Source organism: Cyphomyrmex costatus, unplaced genomic scaffold (assembly GCF_001594065.2).
Source record: "Cyphomyrmex costatus isolate MS0001 unplaced genomic scaffold, Ccosl1.0 scaffold159, whole genome shotgun sequence".
Lineage (NCBI taxonomy): Eukaryota > Metazoa > Arthropoda > Insecta > Hymenoptera > Formicidae > Cyphomyrmex > Cyphomyrmex costatus.
In genome coordinates, this window is record NW_017275598.1 from 812,661 (window position 1) to 824,345 (window position 11,685).

At 28.7% G+C, this 11,685-nt stretch overlaps 3 protein-coding genes across 3 annotated transcripts; 2 read left to right on the forward strand and 1 right to left on the reverse strand.

Moving 5' to 3' along the window:
- The first annotated feature begins 1,151 nt into the window (after positions 1–1,151).
- On the forward strand, positions 1,152–3,416 carry LOC108771456 (uncharacterized). Its single transcript, XM_018536759.1, has 2 exons — positions 1,152–1,492; positions 2,288–3,416. The coding sequence occupies exons 1-2, from the start codon at positions 1,284–1,286 to the stop codon at positions 3,414–3,416; spliced, it is 1,338 nt and encodes a 445-aa protein (XP_018392261.1). The 5' UTR covers positions 1,152–1,283.
- Positions 3,417–4,013: 597 nt separating this feature from the next.
- mRpL52 (mitochondrial ribosomal protein L52) lies at positions 4,014–5,094 on the forward strand. The gene is made up of 4 exons (XM_018536790.1): positions 4,014–4,212; positions 4,360–4,429; positions 4,731–4,863; positions 4,933–5,094. The coding sequence occupies exons 1-4, from the start codon at positions 4,167–4,169 to the stop codon at positions 5,092–5,094; spliced, it is 411 nt and encodes a 136-aa protein (XP_018392292.1). The 5' UTR covers positions 4,014–4,166.
- Positions 5,095–8,183: 3,089 nt separating this feature from the next.
- Positions 8,184–9,604, reverse strand: LOC108771457 (uncharacterized). The gene is made up of 3 exons (XM_018536760.1): positions 9,367–9,604; positions 8,656–9,127; positions 8,184–8,355 (listed from the first exon to the last, which is right to left on the reverse strand). Exons 1-3 carry the CDS (start codon positions 9,602–9,604, stop codon positions 8,184–8,186), a joined length of 882 nt encoding a protein of 293 aa, XP_018392262.1.
- Positions 9,605–11,685: the final 2,081 nt, after the last annotated feature.

The window sequence follows — 11,685 nt, forward strand, 5'->3', positions numbered from 1 at the left end:
ATATAATTTTCTCTTACAAAATTTACACCAAAGCATAGTCGATTAAGCTTTAAATTATAATTACATTTCTTTGCGTCTTATTAAATTCGTCATATTCGGAAAATCTTATTGATTTCCGCAACATTTCCGTCTGCCATATTGAATTTAAAAATTTGGAACACGGAATCAAAATCAGCGTCCGCGTGAGCCCCCTTAATCCAAATTTCGCCGAAATCGAAAAACCTTTAAGATTTTCGCATCTTTTCCGTCCGCCATATTGGATAAGTCTTTTTTAATTATCATAATTTTTACCATGTTTTTAAAAGAGCGTCCCCGAAAATTCCTTGTTACCAAAATTCACCATTTTCGGATTACTTTAACTGCCTCAACGAATAGAGGCTTCAAAAAAGCGTGACACGCCAATTTTAAGATATGATGATATTTTTATAACCATATACGTAACAGACTCTCATCTTCTCACCTAGCTTGGCAGCGTCAGGCAGGTAAGGTTGGCACGGGTACGCAATGGCGGACCAATCACGGGCCGTTCACGGTTGGCGCATCTTTGGCTGTTTTCCAGCTAGGACACAGAAACGTTACACTGTGCTCCACTGTGTAAAGACTTGTTGGAACGATAGAGCTCTAATTGGTAACACTGGCATACTCTACACGTTCGTACTTAGCTTTTTACAGTGTCGAGCAGTGTAACACTGTGTCACAGTTGGAACACTTTGTGTAAGACACAGTGTTACACTGTGTCATCTGTGTACGTTGTTGGAAAACACCCTTTGATTATAGGTCTTTATTCAAAACTGGTTAACGATTTCGAGTTCGAGTCTTCGAGATATCGAGAACCAAATCATGTTGGACTCCTGTCGGATGCGGCATGCGCCTGGCTCCTGATTGGTCATCGCATGCGTTGCCGCAGCTCACCGCCTAGGGCGTGTTCAGATTGGGCGCGTTCAGCGGACTCAACAGTTGAGTGAGCGCTCGCTGTTATTGGTGTATTCTTTTAGATCATCCAATCAGAATTATAGATCTGGAAGAATACACCAATATTAGCGAACGCTCACTCAACTGTTGAGTCCGCTAAATGCGCCCAATTCTCACCCGGCGCAGCACATGTTTGTATCGTGTGACGTGACTAATGATAGATTTCCTCTAACCTGACTTGAATAGTCGTGCACTTTAACGATTAATATCTCGGTTCGTGAGGCAGAGTGAATGTAAAAACGCATTGAATAAGTATAATTTCATCGATTTTTTAGGTGAACACCCTCCATTCTTTTATCTTGGGTTTCACGATGTCCGAAATTAGTGCAATGACAACGATAATATGTAGAATGTTTAGCAAGAAAGCAGTCAGGTCACTTACTAAGCCACTCGCCGGTATTCGTAAAAGAATGGAATTGAAATATAAGGATGAATCGGTTGACAGTTTCGATGCTGAAGACGTAAGTGAATTCGAAGCGGACTTTATGAATATCGGTATTAGTCACAAGATGTATGAAAGGTATGTGTGTGTGTAATTACATACGAAGATTTTATATATTGCATTTAGTGCTAGAATATAATGTTATATATAAATAATATTTTACAATTATATGTATAAAATTTTATTTGTTTTATTTAACCTAAATTTGCTTTATAATATTTGTTCCGATATTAACTTAATAATTTTTTTTCTCATTTACATTCAAACTTAGATAATTCTCATTTATAACATTGTAAATAACTCAAATGAATGCTCAACTCAACTGAATATTTATCTGCCTATAATCTGTATAAGTTGAAGATCATGAGTTTATATTTTAGGTCTGTTTTTTGTTTCAGTACTGTATCAACTAGTACACATGGCGCAATAAGTTAAAATGAAACAAACGTATATTTGTTTCACTTCAACTTATTGCATCATGTGTACTAGTTCAGACAAAAAACAGACCCTTTTATGACTTGTATGCACTATATACTTTTAGATCTTAAAATGAATTAGATATATATTTAATATTTGATGAAAGCAAGAAAGAAATTTCTAGTATAATCTATTGCAAAAATAAAAGAGACCACGTTTACTTTATTGAGTCTTATTAATTCACATTAAAATTGAGATTATAAACCTGTATTGTTATGGATAACTTTATTATCAGAATAAGAAGTAGTGTTAGCTCATCTAAGAATAAAATTATATAAGTATTTTACTTATATAACATTAGGCTTATTATCACTTGTGTAAAAATAAAAAGTAACTATCATTGAAAATTATGAAAACATATATAATAAAATTAATCTATTACACGTAATTTTTCAGAGAGATGCAGAACAGAAAAGAACATCTTAAACAACAGATTGTTGTCAAAAAGTATTTTAAAGAGAAAGAACCACGTTTTCTGACATTTGCTGAAAAGGAACTAATTCATAAGTTACATAACTTTAATCCCGAGGAGTGGACAATAGAGAAACTTAGCGAAAGTTTTCCTGCTTTACCACAGACAATACGAAAAATCTTGCGTACTAAATGGTCACCAAAATCAGAGAAGAATCTTGTGGAATATGATAATGTGGTGAAGCAAAATTGGGAAAAATTTCGAATGGGTAAACTTTCATTAAGTCCCATACTCAGTGAACATTTGATGAAATTTAAGGACAGAAAAATTATTTCGACAGACAGAGAATTGTTAGCAAAACAGTTTGTTCCTAAACTAGAATTCAAGAAACCAAAGAGTCAGTTATTTTCTAGTATTGTACAAACTTATCTAGAAGAGAAACAAGAGGATATGAAATTATTGTCACAAGAGCATAACTCAAGTAAATTGACAGATAAATCTGATTATGGTAAAAATCAAAATTTATTGATTTCAAGCACTGCAACTGACAGTATGGATGTTATTAAGAGTACAAATACTTTTAAATTAAATAAAGAACGATCTTGTACATTGCGTATAAATTCACAAAAATTTGATGTACCATTTAATAAGAAAACAGAGAAATTACTTACATTTGATGAATTTGTTAAGGTGAAACTTGAAGACATAAATGAGGAATCTCCGGAAGAAGGTATGATTCTCCTAAATGCATACAGGAAACAGATAGATGCTAGTCAAGACATGCAGACTACAGAAGTTGCCACAGCATCTGACAATGCAGAAATTTATGCCAAAGAAGGTGCTCCAACAAAAATTGTACGACAATCTGAGAAAGATGTTACCATAGTTTCTAAGGATAAAAATAGAAATTTTAATATTGTTGAATCAGATGATAATTTGTTAAATACTAGTATCAAAGCAAGGAATAAAAAAGTGGATGTAGAATTAAACTATGTTAAGCCAATAAAGATTGCAAAGCATCTTTACAAACCTGGCATGACGTATCGAATCAGCGATTGTTATTACGATGATGATGGAGAATTTTTATATCGTGTTCCAAGTGTATATAGTTAAATGTTTAAAAATAATAATTGAATGTTTTACTTATATTATTAATGTAGATAAGTTTACATGTAATATATAAATGTGATAGACATAAAATAAACAAAGACTGTGACTTTTCTAATATTTATCTATCATTTTTTTTTGCACCAAATATGATTTTATTTTTCATATTTATTTGTAGACATTAGAAGTTATTGCCTAGACAAAGACTGTTATCACGCTTCACTGTCTTCATGAGTTACAAATATTCCAAACGGACACTGTCTAGGCTGTAACTTCTAGGCGGTCAGGCCCCAAGCGGCTAGGATATGTTATTTTTTTTATGTTTGGGTCGGCGTAACCTCACATGGGTTTTGATTTATTTGGAATAGAACTACGTATAATAAAAACATTGCACGAGTAACTAATTCATTTTTTAAATTGATTTTTAATTTCGTGCACTATTGTACGGAATAATGAAACGCATGCGCAAGAGATCACAGAGCATCAAGAGCATGAACTCGTGAAGATTGAAGAAAGTATATTCATAGCGCTACATTAATCGGTATGACGGATTTCCTAACCTCAACACTCGTCAACTTTAACGCTTAATATCTCGGTTCGGAGGGTAGAGCGGCACTTTTTATTGCCAGATTCGTTCGTTTCGTGCAAAAACGCGTCGAATAAGTGTATTTTTTAATCAAAATTTGAACTGAATGGAGTATTCTATAAACCTTTACCAAATATCATACTGATATAAGTATAACATTGTCTTCAAATATGATATCAACTGCTAGAGCTGTGCTTCAGGTTGAACGACATATAAGTCAGTATCAAAGAAATTATTGTGGTTATAATTTATAATGTTATTCTTTATTAAATTTATATGAATATTTAATTTTTCTTATGATATAATCACTTATTGTTTATAACTACCAACCAATATATTATTAAAAATTATCTGTTATTACAGGTTATAATATTGCAGTTAATGGGTTTCATCAATCTTGTGTACAATACTTAAACCAGAGGTGGAGACAAAAGTACGATTTCTGAAACTACTTATATTTAAATATATAGAACATTAATATAAATTCTGATATATTTAATATAAAATCATGTCCAAGTTTATTATAGTTATAGGATATAGAATATCTATATATAATATCTATTACCTATAGAATATCTATATATAATATAGAAAATATAAAATTGTAAAAATTTGAATTACTTTATATATCAAATTTATTAATATAGATTTTAATGCAATGCTATTTTAATAATACTAATAAATATATATATAATTTACATTTATAATTGTCTAATTAGTATAATATATTTTAGACGTGGATTAACAGCTAATCCAAATACTTTCGGTCTTCTAACAAATTTACCAGATTATACATTTAAAGATGGAAGACCTACACCTCTTGGAATAAGACAGAAAGCACGCTTAGATAAACAACGTGGTTATGCAGTATGTAATATAAATGGAGATTATTATTTGTTTTGAAATTATGTACCATATACATTCTTTTTTTTTTAGGCAAAAATTATTAAATTAGTAGGAGAGGTAGATTTTGCTGTTGAAAGACATGCTAGAATGCAGGAAAAGAAAAAAGAAGAGAGAGAAGGAATCCTGAAGAATAAATTAAAACCTAAAGGAGATTTACTACTTCAAATACAAGCAGATACAATAGAAAAGTAGTTTTCATGTATTAAATAAGAAAATAATATACTTGTACTTAAATATTATTTTATATATGGTTGTTTTGTTTTTCCATTATTATTTTTTACTCGTGTGATCATATAAATAGTTGATATAAAAATCAATACTTGAATTGCATTCCAGTAAAATACACGTGATGAAAAGACAATGTTAGAGAAACGTGATATATAATAAAAACATATTTTCAATAATTTACATCATTTTCAATATATACCATAATGTTTTGCAAAGTATACGTATGTAAAGGGATTATTTTTAATTTCATATCAATGACATACTAAACAATTACATGTTTTATCCTTCAATTGTGTTGTTAATCTCCATTGGCAAGTAACACTGATACATAGCCTGCCGATGTTTTTAGCAACTGAAACAATTTGATTTTTTAACAGTATAATATAAACTTAAATGAAATACATATGTGTTGTTAAGAAGTTATAACACATACTAATAATCTCAAAGGATATCATTTAATGATTCAAATAAAATTACCATAAGATTTGTATATTATTTATGCGTATCATGAAACTCACATTGCAGAACGTGGACATTGTCATTGGAAATGTTTTTCCCGCTGTAATATTGAGAGGTTTCTTTGTGCGGAGCATAATTAATATCAAGTCTCTTGCTGTCTTTGGCTCCAAAGTATACCATACGTATTCATACGTGGCGCGATGTATTTTTTCAGACTGAGAAAATGTGTTTTATATATTCAGTATTGAGAAATTAATTAGATTAAAGGATTAATCTTTTTTGCACGCACGCGCAAATGAGAAAAAGTGAGATTAATTATATATATAACTAGATTGTAGAAAAATTTAATGTATTAAGAATTAAGCCTATTGATTGAATTACAAAACAACTTTTACAATTTCTATTTTTCCACTTTTCTACTGCAAGCTAATATTATTACGTTCGCGTTTATTACATTATATAGCTTCAATAGTGAAGAAAGTCGCCTATACGAACATAATCTCTTAATAATATTAAATAATTTTTGTACCGACCGTAAATTGTCAAACAAACAAGGAAAGAATTATCGCCTATAACGGTCAAAGCTGGATCAAAGTGCTTATTATAAATATGTGTGAATTTTTTATATACTACATATGTAGTCCCCCCATAATTGCGCGCTGATACAATCAGACATATAACGCATAAATACTACAGTAGTATTATAATATCACCGATAAATACTTGATTAATTACAAATAAATATAAAGATGTTAATTTAAATTCGATATTAGTATATCGATATCTATTATACATATCATTATATATCTTATTTTAAAGCTTTAAGGATGACTCTTCAAAATAACTGCATGTATAGCGAGAAAAAGATTTAAATTTGAATACGTACTATAGATAATTGAATATAGGGGCCGAGAATTAAATTATATAGACCAAAAAAATAACATGATTTTATATATAATTATATAAGGTAAATGTACCAGTTAGTAGATATAACCCAATTCATTGGACAAAGTGGTACAAAATTGTAAATACTAAACTTTTAATAATATGTACAACTCTAAATAAATTTGTTGTTTATAAAAATTTAATTACGAATTAATTTAGAATCGTACATACCATCAAAAGCTTTATATTTGAAATATGTTTTAACGCTTTGTCCAACAATTTGGTTCATGTCCATTAACTATATTGTACATACATTTACCTTAGGATGTTTCTTGTAACTATAATAATAAATCATTTAAAATATCTTCGTTGTGTTGAATGCTACGAGAAGATACCACAGAGGAAAGTGTTTCGATTTGAAAGGGTATATATACATGTTACGATGAATAAAAATTAATTCTTCTAAAAAATGTTATATTTTTTGAGACTTCAAGATTACCTCCATTTTTTTTAAATAAAATTGTATGATTTTTTGCACTATGATTTCTCTAATTATTCTGCAAATAAAAGTAGAAATATAAAAAACGAATAGTTTAGAGATATTTTATTAGAGATATATATTTTTATAGAGATATTAATTTTTATTATTTTTATATAGAGGTTTAGAGATATTTTATTACAGATATTTTATACTTTATTCTGGTACATATTTTGACATAAAATGTTAACTTGTAAGTCGTTAATTTGTTTATCGTAACTTAATATCTTTGCGAACAAAAATAATGAGGTAAATCAATAGATGTAAAGAAAATAATACATTGGTGTAAAAAAATATACTATATATTTTAAATAAACATAGTTGTCCATTTAAAAAATTATCCATTATTATTTTAATGCTTATTTTACATCAATTTTTTTACACGAATTGTGCTCTTTAGTAGGGAAGGAGGTGGAGTGGACCTCGCTTCACGTGGAAAGCCATTATATAAGCAAGAAAGGATATAAAATATCCTTTAATTTTAATATTATAAAATTTTTACATTATATATAGCAGAAATAAGATGTTAGTTTTTCAAATTGTTTTGTTAATAATTTTTTAACGAATGACGATCAGCGACGGCTAATGCCCATTTCCACCAATGCAGATTAATTTTAATCTTAGTTCAATTTGCTCTTCATCTTTTTTTAATTCTAAAAATTAGAAAAAGATTAACGGTAAGTTAAACCGAGAATTAAAGTTAATCTGCATTGGTGGAAATGGGCATGCATAAATCTTGTTGGAGCTAGGTCACTCAAGTCACAATATTGACAATATATAAGGTTACGGTTATCGAAGAATTCATCCCAGATTGGCATATTTATCTTTTACATTATTCTTGCAATTATTATCAAAGAAATCATTATTATACTTACTTGAGTCACGAGAAGTTCACCAACCGCACAATAAAGACACGTGTGCATTAAAACACATACAGTCGCAGAGATGTACCAAATTAATTGCCAGATTGATAAGTGACCACCTCGATTAACAACCTAAATCATTTTAAAAATTGTATACATTATATTTTAAAATATATTATTTTATTGATTTGTGTGTGTTTGAAAGTTATATTACATAAAAAATTATAAAAGTGAAACATCTATAAAGAATCAGTAATGCATTTTGATAAACGCAACTTTTGCAACACGTCAATATTATTATTTGTTAATTAACTAATTATAATAAGCTTAATATCTTTAGTGATATTATATATGTATGCTGTCCTGTTATGTTTACTTACATTGATTATTAGAAATCCATGAAAACAAAACAGTATTCCAAAAAAGAATAACAGACCGAGTAGCATTAAATTGAATGTATTATCAATGGTTTCTATAGATCTGTAAAATAGATATTATGAAATAAAAAACAATATATGAATTTCATATGTTATGCAAAATGTTTATACGTTTTCTATAAAATTATTTAAAAAAATTTAATTTCTGTTATTTTTTAAAAGATTCTAATTTATGGCTTATTATTTTTAAAATATAATATTTAAATTAGAGTATAAAGCAAAATTGCACATTGCGTTTCATTTTTATAAAATTTTGATATATTTTTCAAATAATTTTTTTAAAGAAGAGATTAAATCCGACAAATTATTAGAACATGACTTCAGAATATTTTCGATTCAGGACCTGATCAAACGAATATGGTCTTTCACGTTGTATTTTAAAATCGCATTGAAATTTGAATCGTTTCCCAAATTCAATAGTCGCAGACGCAGATTCTCCATCTGGCCACATATATGTAAGATCAGAAGTCCAAGGAAGTTGTCGACTGCGGTATAAGAGAGACCGGATGTAGTGAGCCCGATTACTTGTATCAAATATGTTAATTCAAAATTTGGACTGTTAGATACATCGTGTGGATAGTATGTTTGGATTGGCAAAGGCTTTCCAATTGGATCGGTATAATTTGTTACGTGCCTAAGTGTCTTGCCAAAAAGGAAAGAGCCAAACGTTATTACCAACGTAGAAAGTATCATAAGTGCTCCGCAAATAGCAAGTAAGCGGATGATTCTGGCTTGTTTTAGCATGACGATTCGCTCCTCTTCCATTTTCACTTTTATCCAATCTTTCACAATCATGTTAATCAACGGCGACAAAGCTAGGAAAATAATTTGTCTTTAATATAAGTACTATATGTATATATGTAATATTATTTTGTTGTAACATTATTGTAATACTATACTCCTATATCTCAACTCAATTTATGAATTTGGTATAGTAAAGTAGTATTTATTTGTTAAAATTTATAGTTTTGCGAAATTTACGTATTAATTAAATACAATGGAGGCAAAGAAAATATGAAAGACTGAGATAATCATTTGCTAAATAATAAAATACCTCCTTTGTTGTACCACATGATGAAGACTTTCAACGTCGTTATCAAAAGAGGCAGGGTGTATTGTAAATTATCTATCATTAAAATCATGTCGCCCCATACTCTTATCAGTGACATTAAAGCCGGTATAGTCAACACGATAATTAACATAATAACATTCAATAGAAATCGAATCTTCGACAGTAATTCTTCACGTTGATTTTTGTTTTCTTCTGGCCACAAACCGATAATTTTCAACATGCAACGATTCAAACTGATCGCCCATTCTAAATCTGTGTAATCAATTAAATATATTAGATAATATTCAATATATATAATTAATATATATATACATAACAATATTTTAAATGTAAAATTATATATATATATATGTTTTATATAACTTTATATATTAAAATATTAAAAAGATTTACACAATAAATATTACTTTACACTATAAAAAGCAACTTTTTTCACATATTTTTTCGTAGCTTAACATATTGTATTTTACATTCCTAAAACTTAAAGGGAATATAAAAACATATAATTATATTATTTTTTAATAAAAATTTCTTTTTTTTTAGTTAAAATACATATTAAGTATAAAATTAACATAAGTCCACAGATTTATATCACTTTTACATAAGAGTTCGTAATCTGTACCAACTTCAAACTTTATTTAATACACAAGAAAAAAAGAAAGAGAAAAAATTGAAACGCAGAGTACAATAAAACATTTTTTTTTTAATTTCGACACTATAAAAATAATAAATGAATTTTTTAATTATTATATTTTGCATATAGTAAAATAATTTAATAACATATATGCTATCATTTATTGTACGATACGAAAACAAAAATATTGTTCCTAGTATTGAACACGTCAATTATTTATATGTCTTGCTTTTCAATACACTTTCTCTTTCTCTTATAAATAAATATTTAATACAGTAATTTTAAATTGTAATACAAAGAAATGTTTTGAATTCAATATATGTCTTGTTAAAATTATTAATTAAATAAAAAAGAACACCATTATATTCATTTGAACCATCCATTTGTCAAAGAATTACTGATCTTCCTTCGCCAACGATATCATCCCCACCTTCTGAACGTTATTACCACGCATGCTTCTGATGAAATTCTTGAAACACGATCATACATTGCACCGTCGTAAATATTATAGCAATCAGAACGAACATATGGTGTTATCGTCTCGTCAAAGTGTTCATTCGGCGAAAGGGTAGGATGTATAAATTATAATGGTGACTACGCAAAAACGAGCATTCGAAGTCCATTGGTACTAGTCGTTATTTTGCATTTTTTTCTCTTTTGCGAAGACTTCGTAGTTATAAGATCGCAACTGCGCATACGAGAAAAAAAATTTTTACGTCCGTAATAAGAAGACGAAATGGCCATATCGTAAAAATTTCAGGAGATTCGTGGAAAACGCACAGCTTGTACGTTTTGCGAGCTGCTAAAAAATTCCGTTGCTGAAAGAGAAAAGAATTGCTATCTGTTAGACACTTATGTGTGGTGGTACATTATTAATGAATCTGCAGCTGCAGATCGTTTCACCAAGCAGTTGAGACGTAATCAAATAACGAAAATGATAGGAAGAAATATAGTGACAATAAATAATAGTGATAATTATAAATAATTATAAATAATAAATAATAATGACAATTTGTCGGTGTTTATTCAAGTTATTACTAGAAGAGGTACGTAAACGCAAGTTTATAATAATAACAATAACAATAAAAATAATTTTAAGATTAAGACGTTTAAAGTTGGAAAGTTATTAATTTTCAAACTATTAGTGTGTTATAATTTTTTCATTTTTCTATCAACATACATACCAACAACTGACTGTATTCATTTTGTAAATTTGATAATTACTGAATTATTTGATCCACTATCACTATAACATTGATTTATTTAAAAAGATTTGATGCTTCTTTCTCTATTTGATGATGTGCGAGAATACGAGTAAAAAGGAAAGGATCAAAATACAAAGCATATTTATACTTTCTTTGTAATTTAATTACGTTAACACCTTTAGTTTTATATTACATAAATTTAACACTTTACTACACACATGTATATTGCAAATTATCTTATGTATATATATATATATATATTTTGTATATATGCTCATGCAAAAATATTAAAGGATCCTACAAAAGAAGTGTCCAAAGTGATAATTGCGAATTGATACAAAATATATATCGTTGGAAAGGTCTCGCCGAGTAGAGTTCAACTGCCCGAGACCAATTGAAATCAATCTGATTGTGAGATAAGCAATTATAGTATATTAAGTCATCGTCTGATATATATTGTCA